Raw genomic sequence first — 20,164 nt, forward strand, 5'->3', positions numbered from 1 at the left:
AAGTGTGGAGGGAAGAAGGATCCGTTCAAAACACGACGACGACGACTGGTCAACTAATATTCACTGTTCTGTTCGGCTTCTGTCATTTATCGAGGAGGAGAAAAAACCTCAGACAAGAAAAGGAGAATCTTTTATTGATGGTCAGAGGAGCGAATCCTCCGATCCGTGCTGCATCAATAAAAGAGAAGAAGAAGAAGAAGAAGAAGAAGAAGAAGAAGAAGAAGAAGAGTGCAGGTGAGGATAAGAGAAAGATGAAGGTGAAACTAGACGTTGTAGTTCTCCATGTCCGGACTCTTTGAAGGTCTGGTCTCGGTCTGATGGTTTTTGGTCTCTGTGATTAGAGGGAGGGCGACCCGGTCTCGACTGCAGCGCCGCTAAAACAAACTAAAGAAGACATGGAGACGTTTGAAGAGGACAGTTGAAGCGAAAGTGAGCGAGCTGAGGTGAAATATAAAAACAAGCACGAATATGAGTCGTCGTCGTCGTCGTGTGTGTGTGTGTGTGTGTGTGTGTGTGTGTGTGTGTGTGTGGTATACTAATTCAATGGTTTTGTCTTTTAAAGGTTTAAAACTTGAAATGTTCGCTTTCAGAATAAATAAGGATCAAAAAATATTGAATCAAATAGATGATTAAAATGATCTATATATATATATATACATATATATATATATATATAGATCATTTATATATATATATATGATCTATATATATATATATATATATATGATCTATATATATATATATATATATGATCTATATATATATATATATGATCTATATATATATATATATGATCTATATATATATATATATATATGATCTATATATATATATATATATGATCTATATATACATATATATATAGATCATATATATATAGATGATCTATATATATATATATATGATCTATATATACATATATATATATATATATATAGATCATATATATATATATATAGATCATATATATATATATATATAGATCATATATATATATATATATAGATCATATATATATATATATATATATATAGATCATATATTGCATATTTTTGATGTCTGCTTTAAAAAAAAGTGTACCCCTAACCCTGTATAAATAATAAATATATAGACAAGGGAAAAGGTGAAGTATTTGACCTCTATTGGATAGAACAGCTGAAGAGAGGCAGGAAATGGCGGGAGGAGAGAGCGGGTCGAGGACCACAGCCTCCAAGAAGTGGGCGCACATCAGCTCGCCGTCTCACTCGTCTTTTCTGCTCGTTTTCACTGAAGGAAGTTAAAAATAAAAAAAAAGGTGTGTCGTGTTGCCCATTATGCCCGAGGTGTTTACTCTGTTTTGATTTTCTCTGACTGAGTTCTGGGAGATCACGTGTGTTCACTCGTCCCCTCAGAAAACGTGATTCAGAGTGAAAATGAATCACTCCTTCCTTTACAAACCGAGGGCTTACGCAGCACATTCAACAAGTGACGATTTTCACAAGAGTTGGGGAATCGTACCTGTGACACAGTCCTCCGAGCTGAATTTTTCAAATCTGGCTTTTCCGTCAGCTCTTTCGATGTACAGTGTGTGAAGTATCGGTGGTTTAAGACACTCCTTTAAAACGCTGCTCACATCAGATTTAGTTGGTTTCAAATCGCTGAATTTCCTCCCGACACTGAAACGTGTGAAACCTGCTCTGGACTCGACGCTCCGTGTTTAAGATCAGAAGCTCCATCAGCTCGGGTCTACGAGGTCGAGGTCGTGCTGCACCTTTAGAAGTCGTCTCTGTGAGTCAGGAGTTTTACAACCTCGTCCTCTTTTTGTGCTTTGAGCGAGAGAGAGGATCCAGGGCGAGTTATTAAAGCCTCTTGGGCCCTTTGCAGAGCACAGAGACCCGCCTGCAGCACGACAAGCGGAAAAATCACAACCGCTGACGAGGTGAACGACGACGACGCCTTTGGTAAAGAACATTCTGCAGTCGGGCAGTTCTGCACCTTTCATGCAGATGGAACAGTTTAAGCAGAATTTCAAACTTCGATATAAAATGTTTGCGTGTTTTGGGATTTTTGTGAGTGTTTTTTTTTACGGTGGATAGAGTCGGAAAAAAATAAAAATGAGGGAAATGACATGAAAGGGAAATGAGCTTCTGACTATTCGTAGGAAAGGAAGGAAGTTAAAGGCAGGGTTGGTTGTTTTCCTGCGTTTTTTGAAACTTCGGTGCTTGTGTTGTTTCGTGGTGCGTAATTATGATGCCTTCGAATCGATAACTTGGAGGATCCATGTTGGAGGAGAGCGGAGGAGGCGTGGCCTAACACCAGCAGCGGCCTCCAAGCGGGGTCGCCTGGTGGTCAAGTCCGACCTTTCCTGCATGTCTCTCTCTCTCTCTCTCTCTCTCTTTCTCACTCACTCATAACAACCCCAAAGAAATGTGAATAAAAAGTAAAAACTTAAATTGCAATAAAATTGTTTTGGTGTCATTTACACCTGATGGAGTTATTCCTCTCATTCTGCACCTCTCGGATCAATCGGTCGGGTTTGGATCATTATTTTTTAACAGTATTGAAGTATCAAACATTTGGACAACCTGATTACGAGACTCTGTCATAATCTTGTACGTTAGTTCGTGTTGTAGTTCTGGAAATGGGTCTTGGTCTCGAGGTCACTTTTTGGAGGTCTGGGCCTCAGAATCAAAGAACTTAAACTCGGTCTTGGGATGGACCGTTTAAGACCAGCACTGATACGATGTTTTTCCACATCAGTTATTTGATTAAAATATAAACAGTCTCAGAGCACTCTGGTCTCGGGGAAGTCTTGGTCTTGACTACAACACTAACATCAACGACTAACGTCATGTCCTGATTGGGCGGAAATCTGTGGAGAAGCTCAAACGGTTTCTGAACCTCTGACAAGAAGAGAAAAGAGGCAGCTCGATCTTTTAGAGGGCAGAGAAGTCGACTGAAAACTTTCAGAATCACATTAAATATATTGAGTTTTTTTCTTGGTTGGAAAAATAACCACGATGCGACATTAAACAGCACGACGACCCGGGGCTCCTTTCAAGAGATAAATATAGTTATTATACGTCCAAAGTAAGAACTTATTAATCCTGTGAAACTGCATATCCTGTTTTTGAATAAAGTGTCTGCAGGCAGCCTCCACGTGTGACGTCTTTTTCTGCTTCTCTTTGTCTTATTGTGACATTTTCCAGCTTTCTGACTCTATTCTAAGTTGAAAGTTTGAAATCGACATTAAGGCCGACAGGTTGAACTGAAAGCTGACTCCACGCTCGGAGCTCCACTTAAATTCAACTTTTGAAGCTGTCTGCAGAAATTCGTCTTTTTTTTTCAACTTGTTCAACTTCTTGTTTTTGTTTCAAACTCCTCAAAGTTATTATTTCCTGGCCTCAGAATGGTTGTTCTGTGTAAACCTGTCTTCTCGAAGTCAATTTCAGCATCAACAACCTCAAATGGTAACCATACATGTTTGGGAGGAAGCATGTAACAGCAGTAAGCGAGGGGGGAAGCCCAGTTACATGCTGTCTGACATTCTGACATGAAAAAACAACTTGTTCTCAGCTTATTTTTTGTGTTTTCAAAGGTCATCTCGAACTGACAGAATGCCACGCGTGGCGAAGCGGAAACCTGAGTCCTGTTAGAGCGCCATTATTATTAACCTTATTAGGAAATAGTGTGCTTTTCCGGGCCTTCATCGAGCTGTGTGTTTTCTCTGTGTGAGATGTTCTGCAAGAGTAAAGAGCAGCAACGTGATAAATGTCATTAAAGTAAATGAAATGCATCAAGGAGGGTTTGAACTCAAAGGATGAACTAAAGTTTATCGAGGGACGTGCGTGCTCTCGAAGAGTCGGAGAATTTGATGGAAAATGAATTTTACATTTGTACTTTGGTTTCATTTAGGTGCACTGTGAAGCTACGAGCTAGCACAGTGTGCTAACTTTATCCTGCTAACACAACAACAAAGGCCACGGCAGCTCAAGCCAAGGACAATTTTTTTTCCCGCCGCTAGCTCCTACGTGCGGACGCAGGAGAGCGGATGTGGTGGCTTTAGTACGATGGAGGTGTTTATTTTGGTTTCATGTGCAAACCGGCAACACCTACTGAATCAAACTGTTACACATTTGATGCCAAGTACGAGTCCGTTAACTAAAACGTTGTGATGATGTGAAAAATGTAAATGAAAACAGAATTTGATCATTTGCAAAAATATTGAAACTCCCGTTCGTGATGGAAAATAACTCGTCTGTTTTTGTTTTATTCGATGTCCCTGGTTTGGATTTTCTTGTCGGGTCGTCTCTGTGTTTGCAGACGGTGAAGTTTTAGTGAACAACATGCAGCTCATTTTTAAATGTGTCATTGTCACATTTGTGATGAATTGTGCCGTCAGGTATTAGGTGGTTTTCAAAGCGTCTTATTCAAATACATGAATCATGGAAATATCATTTGCATTTGTTTTTTCTGGCCTTTTAAAATCCTTTATCTCATCTTTGAAACTTTACACGATCAGTTTGACAACGATGAGTTGTTGAAGGTGTGAAACGTATCTCGATTCTGCTGAACTTTGTCAGATAATGGGGTGAGTCACGTTTGTGCTAGAGGAAATCAAACCGTGATAATCAACCACTTCCACGTTCTGCTGTCACGTCTTTGAATTAATTTTGCAGTGAGCTGGCAGAGGAGGAAATATCAGCAATTTACAATAAGGTGTACGGCTCAGGTATTTATCGACTCTGACACAACTGAAGAAACTGGAGCGGCTCCTCATGCTCGTCTGACAGCCGATGGTTTTAATCTCACAGGTTAAACGGTTCTGTTGATGGCGCCGCAGGTTGGTGGTTCTTTCACATGCGGAATATAAGGAGCCTTTAATCTTCCACGTCTCTCTCTCTCTCTCTCCCTGATTTCTCGCTCTATCACTGTCCTATCTCTCCAACAAAGACCCAGAAGCTTCTATCAACGACAGATATCATGTAAAAATTAATTATGTGATATCCTACACACTTACGCAGTTAATGCTATTTAAAAAAAATAAATAAATTAAAGAAATACTGTACACAGATTATTGACTAATAAAAAATAAACTTAACATGAACAACATTTAAATAAAAGAATTTATAATTAAAATAATTAATCCCCGACTTTTTTAAAGGCCAGTTCGGTAATTTTAGAATTTGTGGAAAAATACTTTGAGCTTATCGAGGTATTTAAGGGAGACAAAGATAATTGAAGAATTTCTTAAAACTTTATTAAAAAAAAAACTCCCTGTCCTTCAATATTAAACAAAATCTCAGATTAATATCAACTAATGTTAATATTAATCTAATGTCATATTATCACCCAGCTTTAAAATTCCTCCCCGAGTAAACCAGAAACATTTCTAGTTAAAAGTTTTAGTTGTAAAACAAGTGCATGATGGGAAATAATCTGAAAAGAGAGTTGTAGTGACCCTGTTAGTTCGATCCCCCGTCTGAGACTAAAAACTGGGCGAGTTGCTGACTCTTTGTCTTTAAGTGTGAAAGTATGTCAGACTTTAGTGAATGTGTACAATAATGTGCGTTCTTTTCCCAGGCGCAGTCTCAAATCTAGACACCATGTCTGGGCTATAATGACCAAACACACCTTGGTGATATATTTTTCTAGGTCAAATTTTGGGGCCGTGGGTGTCAGAAGAACAATAATTGTGAGTGAAGTACATGAGTCAACACAAAAAAATTCCATTATTTGAAATCAACTGAAGAGAAACTATATGAAAGTGAAAAGGGATTTGTAGGGCTTGTATTATTTTGCTCTTTGGTTTCGATGATTCAACCGATGTCGAGTTAAAAGTCATTTCTCACCACTTCCAAGGCGGCACGAAAAGTGAAACAGCCCGTTTAACGTGTCCCACGAGGCCTGGCGCTGTGAAAAAAAGGAACGAATGTTTGATCCATGTTCGAGGTGACGCTTTGATGGGAACAGCTGTGAAAAAGCAACAGAGAGAAAGTCGAGACGTTTCTTTCCATTTAGCCTGAATCAGGTACGACCGTTTTTCTATCATCGCACGAGACATTTAACTCAATGACAGTCACAGTCTTTAAAGCGTCCGACCACACGACATGACGTTGGAGACTCTGGTTCAATATGAGGCAAAGAAGCCGTCCTGCTTTAGTGGGAGCCAATTTCATGATTCACAAGTCAGCTGAAAAGACAGCAAGGGATATTATCTAAAGTTAGTTTTTAGATCATATTTTAAATGCACCACTGAATACACTAAATATATAATATAAATATATATATTTATATACATAATATAAATTATCCTTATTGTGTCCATTTCAGAACAACTAAAAGCACCTTTTACATTTAATATTTTACACATTCTTAAAGTCTCTTTTTTTTTTATCCTGTGGGATTTCTGTGAGTGTACGTGACCATGCATCTCCTTATATGGGCATTAAAGGGACATTTTTCCATGCTAATAAGAAACATGCATGAGCGTCCAGGCTGCGAGAACACTGAATTCAACACTGTGAGAACAGCTTCATTTGGAAGAACAAATATAATAAAAAACGGAGGAAGATATTGTTGAATGAAGCCCATTGTCGGGTTCTTTGAGGAGTGCAGTTCATGTGTGGGAGGGGCTTAAGTCCAGGAACGAGTCATTGGAGTAAGGGTTTGGGGGGTTTTGTAGAGTCCAGCCTCCAGCAGAGCGGACATCTGTTGATGCATAAATCCCCGCCACACAAAAACACACAACCGAGTGGCCACACGGAAGGCAGCGAGCCAAGCCATACTGTGAAGCTTTTCATGTCACCATCGCTGCCACATGTCCCCGTGACCTCTGCTGACTCCAGCGCAGTGGGCTGCAGACGCAGATCTGAGAGCCCTGCATGACTGCCATTAAAGTACAGCGAGCACCACTGCAGCTGCCTCATTAGTCACAGCGTTCATTACCAGCATCAGTAACTCGTCGGGTCGTGTTAAAGAGAGGACTTACACATGAATACAGCAGAAATCCAGTGCGTCCTGACTGTCTCCAGTGAGGGAGAAGCTGGAGTCCTGCTGGCTGTGTTGTTGTCAGAGCTGTGTTTACATGGCCGGCTCCTCCCCTTGCGTATAAAAGCTGTTTGAGTCAAAGACGAGAGAGAAGAAGAAGAAACATACTCACTGATTATTTGAACGTCACACATTCGATTTACATGAAGCTATGAGCTCACGTTAGCGCGCTAACATTAGCATGCTAACACAACAATGCAGGACACACGAGATGGCAGCTCGAGCTGAGGATGATTTTGTCCGCTGCTTGCATTTAATTTTGGGCGTTCTGATTGATAACTCTTTTGTGTGAACGTGAGGAGAAAAGCGTTGGAGATTTGTGGCTGGAGGCTTCAGGATAGCGGCGCCGTCGTCATCGTTTGTTTTGAAGGGGCGACATCTACTGGATCCAAAAGATGCATTCTTCCTTTAAAAGGTCCTGCTAGGGCTGCACGATATTCTGAAAAAAATACTGACACTGCGATATATTTTCTACACCTACGATATACACGATAGATAGATAGATACTTTATTGATCCCGAGGGAAATTCAGGATATACATATATCAAATAAAAAAATATCAAACCAAAACAAAAATATATATTTTCATGGACATGTCCTGCCTGTTCAAACAACTGTACAATGTGTGATTACTTTGTTGAACTAATTTGCTTGTGTTTGCAACATGTTCGTGCATGATAGATAGATAGATAGATAGATAGATAGATAGATAGATAGATAGATAGATAGATAGATAGATAGATAGATAGATATTATTGATCCCGAGGGAAATTCAAGTGTCATCGGTCACTCTCTCACTGACCGTCCTGTCTCTAAAATAAAAACTTAATAAAGCCAATAAAGCTAATTGTATTTCGTCTAATTTATTTCGATAAATATTGAATGCATCGGTGCTCACTGGTGTTTTATCTTGTTAAAGGGAGGAAGGGGGCAAGGGGGGCTCTGGCGCATCCCACAAAAACCTCTATTGCGCCCCTGTCCATGGAGCATTCAGACGGGATTAAAATCCCTGCCGATAACAGCAGCCTCTTCTGACGCCTTAATACTGCGCTCCTTCCTGGAAGCAGCCGAGGAGAGCAGCTCGACCCCCGCTCACATCCAGGGAGCTCACCTAACCCGGATCTGTCCATCCGCAGTGTTCCGGCTCGGAGCGGATCTCTGCTGGGGAGATGCCCGGCTGGCCGCTGACGGCCTCGGTGTCATCCCGCAGCCCGAACCCGCCTGCTCGGGACCTCCTGGCCTCAACAAACAGATCCGCTTCGGACCATGAAGACCTGCCTGGGGATGTCTCATAATGCGGACGGATTTAAAGGAGGAGAGAGATGAGGGTTCCCTTGGATTGACTGGAACAATGCGAAAGGAAGTGCGGCGGAGAATCTACAACAGGGTTTCCGAAAAGCTGGAGCAGGAGATGCTCCACAGGGCGTCTGCTGGAGTCTGTCAGCTGCAGGGAATTATGAATGTCCAAACGCTGGACTAGGATCTTATAACATCAAGTGTGGGGTTGACACACTGATAAAAATAAACAGCATCTGGATGGTGATGAACCCACGTCTCGTGCTGTCACCAGGACGGGGGATTTACTGGCAACCGGCACGAGCGTCTGTGGAAAACAAGGAGACATGACATGCACAAGAAAGAGGAGGAAACGCAGCTTTAGCCTCTTTAAACCCTTTGTGTTTTAAAGGGGGTCCGCAACAGGCTTCCCAAACACACTTCCCCCCCCCCCCACAGACTCGGAGGACTGACACTGCTTCGTTTTTATCATTTGTTTTCCAGCTTGTCATTTTTAGTGGGAACAGCCAGGTGGATCGTTGGAGCCTGTGTTTCATGTAGACTGCAACAGACGGCCTGCCTGCCACAGTGTGGAGGACAAGCAGCACCACAGCAGGTAAGCAGCATAACATGACTACCATTTTGTATTGCCCACAGGTCCCTGAGCTGCGAAATGTCATGCAGCCTGCCTCTCTCTGCACCCCTGCATGCCTTCTTTTATGTGAGTGCTTGCTGCCTCCTGCAGGCCCAGACTCCCCCGGCTCAGTGGGGCTGCTGTCTTTTGTCTGCCTCAGCCTGCACACTGATCATCACAGCAAATCCTCGTATTACATGCAAGCATCACAGCAGCAGTGACGCTGTGTTGTGTTGATGATAAATAATAGAGGATTCCCCCCCCCCCCCCAGCTGTATCGGGCCTCGCTCTGCACCGGGACAGCAGAGGGATTTCATATGATTTGGTGTAATGTGCCCCCTCAGAGAGCATAGCGCCACCTCCTGAAGGGAAACCTGCTCTGTGCTTTGGGATTTTTTTTTTTTTTTAACACTGGACTGCAGCAGCTGGTGGCTCTCCAGTCCTCATCAGACCTGTGGGCTCCTCATGAGGAGGCCTGATGCTGGGCCTGATGCTGTCAGAGACCGACTCAGTCTACATCTCATCCAGTGAGCTTTGTCGCCTCCTCCCACCAACATCAAGCCAGAGGTATTGGGCTGCTGTTGCTACCCAGTTCCTGACAGTGACTCTGCCCTCCGCCGCCAACCAACTTCCAGCTTCGCAAAGCCCCTCCTTCAAGACACACAGCCTCTCCTCACAGCTTCCCATAGCTGCACACACTTGTCCTTTTAAAGGGAAAAAAAAGGTTTTGATTTCTTTAAATGATTTGAAGTTAAAGGCTTTAAAGGCCTTTTTCTGACTGCTGTGCGACATACAGCTTGATCATGTATTCAGAGGTTTGTTCTGACAGATGGTTTCTACCATGAAAAGACAAAACTGAAAATCACCATTGTTGGCTTTGTGTCTCCCCTCACATATTAAACCCCAGATTACAAAAGTCCACAGACACATTAGGTGTTTTTTTAACGATGCACTTTTGCAACTTTTCAATACTTCATTTCTATCTGACATGAATCAAAGCGAAAATAATCTATTTCCTATTTTGCTGATCTGTGGTAACATAAAGTACCAAAGCATCAAGTCATGTTTATCTGAAGCTTTTTTTTTTTTTTTTTGCCACAGTATCGAAACGTGTCGATATGATTTGATTTTTCAAGGTTTTATTATTTTTTATTCTTATTATTATTTTACCTTTTTTGGACCGGACAGTGAACAGAGCAGGAAATGAGGGCGAGGGGGATGACATGCAGGAAAGGAGTCACCGGCCTTATTCAAACCCGGGCTTCCCTGCTTGGAGGCCGATAGCCTCCGTACATGAGGGTGACCTCACCGCGAGGTCACCTGCACCCACAACCCTGCTTCTACGCTTCACACCAACAGTGTGCTATAGAAGTCGTCGGTTATGAGTATCATGTTAGTTTCAATCTTAATCAGGAAACAGTGTTTATCTGCACAATAAGCTCACACGTCCTGACTTCTCATATCCGCCATGCTCCAAAGAATCACTGTGTCTCCACGCCGTGACCACCTGTGACGTCCACGTCACGTTCAGGTTTGCAGCTTCGCCAGGTTTCTGAGACAGTGAAATGATCTTAACATGCACAGCACATAAACTGCACTGCAAAAATACAAAAAAATAAAAATAGGGCAGTCAGCGTTGACGCCTCAGTCCTGATCCACTTCAGGTGTTACGTCAATCCTTTATTTTTTTTCTTGCATTAATCGCGTGTTATTTTGTTCCCTTCAGGAGCACCGAAGCTAAGCTAGCACAGCGACACTAGCGACACGTCTGCACCTTCAACGGTCTGCAAGAAACTCAGAGGACCAAAAAAACATCCATGTCATGACAAACGCTTCAGTTTCTAACCGTCCTTTTATTTACTGTCGATTCAAACAAGTTCCTTTTTTTTCGTGGTTGAGCTAATGGCGTAACCTTCGGTCTACCACAACTTCCTTAATCTCTTTCAAAATAAAAGCAGGTGGTATCCAAACAGGAAGTAAAGCAGCAGAACTTTGAGTCTAACGGCCACTGTTGAGCGTAGATAGTGCCGAGCCAGTGGAGCCAAAACAGTGACTCGGCATTTTGTCATTAAAAATAAAAATGACACATTTAAAGTGTCGTGATGGGACCTTGGGCCTAGAATTTAAACTGTCAGCATTCATCAGCGTTTTCGGGGCCATTTGTCGTACAAACGGTCTCTTCCTAAACACATTCCTATTTTCATTCCTGGTCTGGACATTTATTCTGTTAGTAGACTTGTGTTGTATTATTAGTGCTCCTGGTTTAAGGTTTTTGAAGAACGCCATACGACTCATGGAGCCGCAGCGTTCGTGCTCATCCAGAATCTCAAATGTAGAGCAAGGACACTCCAGTTGCGAAACATGTTCAGACATGTCCTATATGACCTTCTCAAAGAGCCCTGAAAATGCCCCTGCGGTTGTCATGGGAACGGATGTAATTCAACAGTTCACTTGCATAAGTCCCAGCAAAGCGGAGGCAAGATGTTTTCACAGCACCTTCACAGCTGGCGTTTTGATACCGTGGCCTCGTTAGCTTAAAACCCAGAACAACATCAGACCCAAATCCTCTTTGTCTGGTGTTTTCACTGCGACAGCTCTTAACCATCCTGGCTCTAATACTTCCATTGAACTCCTACTTTACTTTCCCAGCACTGGGAAATCTTCCAGGATTAACATTTTTAAAATTATTTTTTTATTTTTTTATTTGCCTGTATTGTAGGAGAGATGTTGGAAAGAGGGTGAGGTAGACTTTGATCAAATGGATGAGGACTGGAGTCGACCCTGCAGCCAGTTTGTCTTATCTATGCGGGGATCTTGCTCCACCAACTAAGCTAAAGCAGCGCCCCAAAGGAGGTCATTCAATGCCATTGATCCTGTGAATTAACCTGGTTAATCGTGATAAATCACATCTTTAAAAGCCATCAGCACAGCTCTGATGTTAACACAGGACCGTTACCACAACAAGCACAGCTCAGACTCTCCTCCCCGAGCTGGTTATGATCGTGGTCCATCTCTCTTAAGGATCCACGTGGAGGTGCAAACAGAGAAGAAGCCCTTGAAGGTTTACGTTATCAGGTGAGATCTCCTCTCGTGGAGTTTACCCCCAGGACTGTTCGGTCTGGAGACTCCTCCAGATAAAACAAGACAAACATCTCAGATCAAACACGCCGCGTCTTCTCAGCTCATTGCTTTTGTCTCACTCGGGATCTTAATTGGGGCTCAATAATCCAACGTTCTCTTTATCGGTCAAACATTTGTCTTCAGCTTCCTGTTTGTATTTCTGTGTTTCAGTCTTCACTTCAATGTAAAATCATTTGTTTGTCTTTCTTTTTTCAATCTTTGACTTTGACTTTGTGAGCTCCTCATCTTTAAATCTGTAAGATGTATCCACTGTGGAGTTTGCTGAATGAAAACGAGCTTCTGGTGAGGACAGAGAGTCGTGTCATACTTTGCTGAGCTTAGTGGGGTTATTTATAAACTCTTGAGTCACACAGAGTTCACAGCAAAATAACTGTGTTGATACGGCAACTGGATCTCAGCCTTCACCAGCGCTGATGAACACACACAACCAGCCACCAGGGTCCGGAAATGTCCTGGAACTAGTTCACTTCATCATGAATAGAGAACAAGGACACACCTGTGTTTTAATCCTCCACCATCACTCCAACAAACCACTCTCCACTGACGTACACACGGAGAAGTTATGAATCACTCGCGCCATAATTAAGCACCAACGGACAAAATCCTTTTAGCTGTAATCACCTGTGGCCTCCATCGTTGTGTTAACAGGCTAATCTTAGCATACTGTAGTGATCTCAAAGCTTCTTATTGCACACAGAATGATGGTGAACTAAAGACACTTAGTAATTCTTCTTCTTCTCTCTAGTCGTTGACAGAATAGCTTTTATACACAAGGCCGTCGCATCCATGTAGAAATGATGTAAACACGGCCTGAAATACAACCAGCGGGACTCACGATTCATTTCTCAGATTTTTACGTCTAAAATGTCGCGCATTCTTCCTTTAGTGAAGTGTCCAGTACACTGAACAGACGGTACGACTATGAACCGTCTGATTCCACCAAAATAAACTTCAACCGTGATGAAAAAGAGTTTGAACAAAACAGGTACGACGTAAAAGATCCCCAAGGTACTTCAAACATTTGGTCTCAGAAAAATGTGTTTAGAGAGCTAAAGTTTTGTCCTGATATCAAAAGAAGTCACGTGAGTAATAAGGAAGACATGTCAAACTTCAAAATAAAAGTCTATGGTTCGTTTGATCTTCTAAAGTATTACCTGGAATCGTGTTTTAACATCTAACTGCAAAACTGTCTGCGTCTGCCTTGTTTAGGGATCGGGAGGTTAGAAGACGTGTCTCAGAGGGACCCCGCTCAAAATGGGGCGATGTGGACTGATGTGTTCCTATTCCTTGTGAACCGCAAAAAGGAAGCAACCACGAGGACGAAGGATCAACCAGCAGGCGGCGGCGGCGGAGGAGGTGGTGGTGGTGGAGTGGCGTCAGAAGAAAAGGTGGTATGGCTGGGGGGGTGTTCGGGATGGCGAACGGGAATGAAAGCAGCGAAGGGCCTGCTGGGCCCATGGCAGCGGTGGTGGCAACGGCAGGAGGCGTTGTAGCGGATAGTCCTTCGTCGGCTGTCTCTACCTACATCAAACTGGTGCTACTGGGGCTGATCATCTGCATCAGCCTGGTGGGCAACCTGGTGGTGTCTCTGCTCGTACTGCGGGACCGGGCGCTGCATAAAGCACCTTACTACTTCCTGCTGGACTTGTGTCTGGCGGACACCATCCGCTCAGCCATCTGCTTCCCCTTCGTCCTGGTGTCAATCAAGAACGGCTCAGCCTGGACCTACAGCGTGCTGAGCTGCAAGGTGGTGGCATTCATGGCGGTGTTGTTCTGCTTCCACGCCGCCTTCATGCTGTTCTGCATTAGCGTAACTCGCTATATGGCCATCGCACACCACCGCTTTTACTCAAAACGTATGACATTTTGGACATGTGTGGCAGTGGTGTGCATGGTTTGGACACTGTCAGTGGCGATGGCTTTTCCTCCCGTCTTTGACGTGGGCACCTACAAATTCATTCGCGAGGAGGACCAGTGCATCTTCGAGCACCGCTACTTCAAGGCTAATGATACGCTCGGCTTCATGCTAATGCTAGCTGTGCTCATTCTAGCCACACATGTCGTCTATATGAAGTTACTCCTCTTTGAGTACAAGCACCGCAAGATGAAGCCAGTCCAGATGGTGCCGGCCATCAGTCAGAACTGGACCTTCCACGGGCCGGGGGCTACCGGCCAAGCAGCAGCAAACTGGATTGCAGGCTTTGGCAGGGGCCCAATGCCGCCAACTCTGCTGGGAATCCGGCAGAACTTGCACAACCAGAACCGGCGCCTGCTGGGCATGGAGGAGTTCAAAGCTGAGAAGCAGCTTGGCAGGATGTTCTACGTGATCACCCTGCTGTTCCTGGTGCTGTGGTCTCCCTACATAGTGGCTTGCTATTGGAGAGTATTTGTCAAGGCTTGCACAATTCCACACCGGTACCTCTCCACCACGGTGTGGATGAGCTTCGCCCAAGCCGGGGTCAACCCCATTGTCTGTTTCTTCCTGAACAAAGACTTGAAGAAAGGGCTTCTTTCCCAACTACCAGCCTGCTGCAGGACTAAACCTCATCTGCCACGAGAGCCTTATTGTGTCATGTAAGCAGCGATGATCTAGAAAATCGAGGGGAAGCCAACAGACGTGTTGCGGGAGTGTTGCTTGACTTATCTAGGCGTTTGATTGGGTGTAAACAGGAGAGGGTGAAATGGTAAAAACACTGGAATGGTAAGCATGTCTTTTCATCGACCGAACCCTTTGTCACTGAAAACAACGGCATACAGTCAGACCCTTACTTTTTGATTATTAGAGACAAACTTTAATAGCAGAACATTGTGGAAACCAAGCCAGACAAATAATCTATTTCAGATTACATAAGCAGCTTTGCAAAGGACGTCAACGTGGCCAATAAGAGGGGTTTGAAACAAAGGATGTTTTGGTGAGCTTTGTGGAAAGAAAAGGACTAAGGATATTAAAGCTTTTTTTTTTATTTTAAATATCTAAATTTTACTAACATGCTGCAGTAGGTAGGTAAAACCCAGACACCATTATTTGTTTAACATTCAGAGAGCGAGATGCCACCGAGTTGTGTAGTCTAACATGGACCGGAGACGTCGCTGTTTGTGGTCATCCTGTTTGGTACTCGACAACTTCAAAAAAATAAAAATAAAATGACTCGAGGGGTCTAAAAGCATATCTGACACATTTTATCCCCATGTAGTCTCTGTTTTTATCCAAGCGCTATCGTTATGATATATTGCAACCTACCGGTGATTTAAATATCAAATCTGTTTAGTGTTTATAAAATGGACAGTACAGGACACAAAGGCACCCCAAAGAGTGACGTGATGGATTTCATTTCATCATCAGGGGAAAAGGGACAAACGCTCTTCACCAAATAAGAAAGATAAAAACACTGTTTCTGTGTCTGACATAAACACACCAGCTTTCATGTCCACGTGGATGTACTGTTCCTTTTCTTGACGAGTTATTCACGTCTACATCTTGATCGTAACAAAGACAAACTACTGTAACACGTGCCATCAAAAAGTACGTTTTGACAAAAGATGACCTCAGTTAGCTGAAGTTTTCCGTCGAACAACATTTTGAGGCTCATGATTTGAAGTCTCAGCGTCCAGCTGCATAAAATGTGTCTCTCTTAAAATCTCTCCAAGCTTCAGTCAAACGCTGACGGGTAAAGCTGGAAAGTACTTTTCCTTTAGTTCGCTTCTTTAAGCTTTAAACGCCGTTCTGAGCATCTTTGAGTTTGTGTTTGGAAAAAAGATCGACTGAGTCATTCCCTCAAAAAATAACCACGATGGAATCAAACAACAACCGAACAACATGTCACCTTAATGCACCCAACTCTGTGTGAGGGACCACCTCGTCTTTCTGGAGCATGAAGTGCACTTGTGATTGTGTGTAAAAAAGCTGCCGGAGGTTGAATTCAGAATACATTTTTAATGAATCATTTGAATTGTTAACCGACCGTCTTTGTGTAAAAAACCCCAAAACTCGTTTTTCCTTTTTGCAGCCTCTGAAGCGAAAGATGCGCTCCAGTTTTCTTCACCCTTTAGTGCTAAATATCAGACATGGTTTAGCTTCTAAAAATAAAAGTGACGTAAAGCTGCAGTTTACCTGCGAACACTTTGATCACGTAACATGAAAACATGTTTTTACCATCGACTGTGGAGTGAAGTGGCCACTCTCAAGTCCCTCATTGGTTTTTGTTCGACCCCCTTTCAGCCTCAAGTTTTCCATTTTTACCAACTGGATGATTGGAGGAGACTTGAAAAAAGTAAGACCATAAACTCATCAGCCATCTTAAATTCTCACAGAAGACGGCTCATTTTAACGTTGCGATGCAAGCCGACTTCTTTGGGCACTCGGTGAAAGTTTACAACACGATATAAGGGAGCGAAAACTGTGAGGGACTGTCGTGATGTCTTCTGATTCAAATGTTTTCAACACCAAATTTAATGAGAAGTTTGTTTTGCCTCCACGTGACACGATCCAATGATCGGTCAAAAATCTGCTCGGGACAAACTTCCATCTGTGACAGTGATCGCGTCCTGAAGCACAGTCGGTGTTGCTCCCTCGTGAAACAGGAAATGAGGACTTTTGAATCCACCTACAAACGGTTCTAAACATGTTTGAATGAGCGGCCATGCAGCTGGGCACTGATGACTGTCTGCTGAGTCAAATGTGACGATATCCAACCAAAGCACAGATCAGACCGCCTCCTCTACGGCGACACAGGAGCTCCAGGTCACGACAGGAAGTCGTTTTTAGTTTAGAGCCTTTAGACTTGGTCACGGAGGTTTGAACAGATAGAGAGAGATTTGCTGGAGACGAGCTTTAGCCATGTCACTGTTAACATGGACAGAAAAATGTTCAGATGAAAAGAAAGTAAAATGTGTAAAAATTAAAATGAAATCAATTCAATCCCAAAATGGACTTTTTTACCAAGATGTCAAAATCAACAGATTCGGGTCAAATATGAAACCCAGAATTGTTTGATTTGAATTCTGAATTCTCAAAGCTCTTACAAGTCGAAGCTTGTTACTGAGATTCATTAAGATGTAAAGTCGCACTACTCACACATTTTATCTTATTAGTCTCATTTGCAGAAATACGACTACGAGGAATACGAGTGTTGGGGATAAATTAACACGACTAAAGCCGTCGATGTACAAAGAAATGATTTAAATTAAGCTGTGGTGAAAACGAATGTCCTGAAAGGTTGCATCAGAGGAGCAGCAGTACGCCTGACGAAAGGGAGACCCCCTTTCAGGACCCTGAAAGGGGGTCTCCCTTTCAGGGCCCTGAACTTGAAACCTTTAGTACAGAGCTTCACCAGATGCTGCACGTTCGGGCCGCCGCCCTTCTGATTTAACAACAGACGCAAATCACGATTTTATTCTCCTAAATTTACAACATTCTTCCTCTAAATTTACAACATTCTTCTTCTAAATTTACAACTTTCTTCTTATAAATTTACAACTTTTTTTCTTGTAAATATACAACCTTATTCTTGTAAATGTACAACATTTTCGTTCTCTTAGGACTTTAATCTCCTAAATTTACGATTTTCTTCTCTTACGACTTTTTTCTCATAAATTTACGACTTGAATCTCCAAATCTCCGTTTTTCTCCCCCGTTAATGTGGCCCTTATATTCCTTTGTACAAACTAATCATCAACAACACTATAAAGGTTTAGAAAGGCGGCTGAACAAAAATGTAAACCACCATGTCAGATGAACACAGGGAGGGGGGGGAGGGGTCATCGTCGCAGTAGAGGGAACATCTGCTGCTTCATTTTTGCACAAATCGATGAACTGTGCTTCTCTGTAACTTGAAGTTTAGATGAAAGTGAAGGACAGGGCACAGAGATTGTAATTTGTCAGTGAATGTCTGAAAAAGATGACAAAGTCTGAGTTTAAGACTGGGAGGTGTAAGTGTTTGTAAGGGGAGGGGGGAGGGGAGGGGTCTCGGCAGTGGCGTACGAACAAACACCTGACAGCAGCATGCCACAGAGAATCTTATTTTGAGTTTTAAGAATTATGGCCTTACTCCATGAAAAACCAATGCAACAAAGAGTAGAGAAATGTAAGTCATTCAAGAGGAGGAAACTGAACACTGTGTACACTCGTGACATTTCTGGAAGACTTGTTGTTCTTCCGGTCCGAACCCGGGAGGGGGGACAGAGATCACGGACAGATTACGGATCACATTGTGGACTTTTCTACCGCAGACTGACGATGCTCTCCACTTTTGTTGGATTCTTTTTCAGCGATTGTTTTTTTTTTTTCTTCTTCTCTTGGATATCAACACGATGGATGAAGGAAAAATTGACCAGTCTTTCCATTTTCATTTGTGGGACAAAGCCAGAGAAACGTGAGGATTCCCAGTGGACGCTGGAGACGACTGAGCGTGCTTCTTTTTATTCTTTTTTTTAAGTTGCCTCAGGCAGATTATCTTTTGTAAATTTACTGTGACCTCCGTACTATTTAGTGTGTATTATACTGACAGCAAACCAACTTTGAAATGCAACAGAAGAGTTCCTCATCATCGTATTTTTACTGTGAGTGTGTGTGTGTGTGTTTCTATTGGCAGGTATGAGTGTGTGTACGCGTGTGTTGGATGACGGTAACATGATCGAGCCAGGAGGGGAAAAATACTGACCAACACCATTTTGCATCTTGAAGATATCATTCCTGCAAATGCTTCCTCAGTATTTCTCATGTCGACTCAAAGATCTGAATGTGTTTCCAAACCAATGAAGTTTACTGAAGTCCCTTTTGTAAAACATGTAGTAGATTATAATTCATTGACAGGATTTTTTTGTACATATGTTGGGATTCACCAAGGAGGAAACAGCTTGACGTAAAGCTTTGGAACAGGCCAAATGTTCCTGCATACATTAGCCACCCTTTGAATGTTAAAATTAAAACCAAGCAGGTCCACATGGCGGTTACACTCAGAACCAAATCAGAACTCCAATTGTTATTCCCTTTAAAAGACAACACCTGATCGTAGTCAGGGTTCTTTACACTGGGAGCAGGAGACAGGCTGGAAACAGGAAGGTGGGGTTTTTTTTTTAAATGTGCCGCTTGTGGTCACAACATGAGAAGTAGCAGGAACGCCGCTAAGCAGGTTAACGTCTCTACACGCGAGGCATCAAACCCGTCTGGTTTAAAATTCTTTATCGGAACTGTTTTTGGTCAAACGCGCTTGAGAGAACTTTGTGGCCCTGCAGGATTATCGTCCACGTAAAGAGCGAAAGACGTGGAACGCATTAGCATAAGTCCAGACGCAGAACTTCTCGACCATCAGCTGTTATCGTCTATTGATCTCCAGCTAGCATCAAGTTGCTAGTTGGACTGTAAACAATGACCGTGGCCCAGTTTAAGTTTCTGTGTTCAAACATTAACTGGCTCCACAGAAACCACAGACTATTGGTCGTCACAGAAGGCGTCAGACCAAGCCAGCGGGTTACAAGGATTGGTAAACTCAAAGTCCACCAACCCATCCATCTATTCCCAGTTAACTCATCCAGGGTCGAGGAGGGACTTAAGGCTATCTTAGGTCATCTTTAGGCGGGGTCGGGCTTTACCCTCGACAGGTGTATTATTTAAAATACTAAATGTAACACCAAAATAATCTAAGAGTATTTTCCTGACCGTCCCTCTAACATTTACCTCTATGGCATCGATCACTTCCAAAAAATCCTCACAGCAAGAATCTGAGGATGTCCAAAAACCGCAGTTTGTAGACCCACTTCCTGTTTCAAATGACCCAATTCACATATTTGTTGTGTATAGTGTTATCACCAAATTAAGGATTATTGGTCAAGTTTTGGGTCCCCTTGCTTTTGGTTTTCCCAGGATTTAAAGTGGGCTACATACTTTGTAATTTTGACACCGATTGTTTCCAGCCTGTCCATCCATCGGACTGCTTTTTGTTTTCTAACGAGTAAAAAATAAACACTGCAAAAAAAGAAACAATTTTTATTATGATCTGGAATTACCCTTTAATGTTTACGTATTGTCTCAAACATCAACAGATTAAACAGCCTGGTCACACCACAAATAAGCAGGCTGTTAGCAGA

The 20,164-nt window shown here is 42.8% G+C and overlaps 1 protein-coding gene across 2 annotated transcripts; it reads left to right on the forward strand.

Annotated features, from left to right (window-relative positions):
• The first annotated feature begins 8,223 nt into the window (after positions 1-8,223).
• gpr173 (G protein-coupled receptor 173) lies at positions 8,224-15,248 on the forward strand. Of its 2 annotated transcripts, none has more exons than XM_079359876.1 (2): positions 8,224-8,920; positions 13,289-15,248. In XM_079359876.1, the coding sequence occupies exon 2, from the start codon at positions 13,473-13,475 to the stop codon at positions 14,655-14,657; it is 1,185 nt and encodes a 394-aa protein (XP_079216002.1). In that variant the 5' UTR covers positions 8,224-8,920; positions 13,289-13,472; the 3' UTR covers positions 14,658-15,248. The 2 variants fall into 2 exon arrangements, with proteins under 2 accessions (XP_079216002.1, XP_079216003.1); XM_079359877.1 differs by lacking the exon at positions 8,224-8,920 and adding an exon at positions 11,680-12,013.
• Positions 15,249-20,164: the final 4,916 nt, after the last annotated feature.

Source organism: Symphodus melops (assembly GCF_947650265.1).
Source record: "Symphodus melops genome assembly, chromosome: 13".
NCBI lineage: Eukaryota > Metazoa > Chordata > Actinopteri > Labriformes > Labridae > Symphodus > Symphodus melops.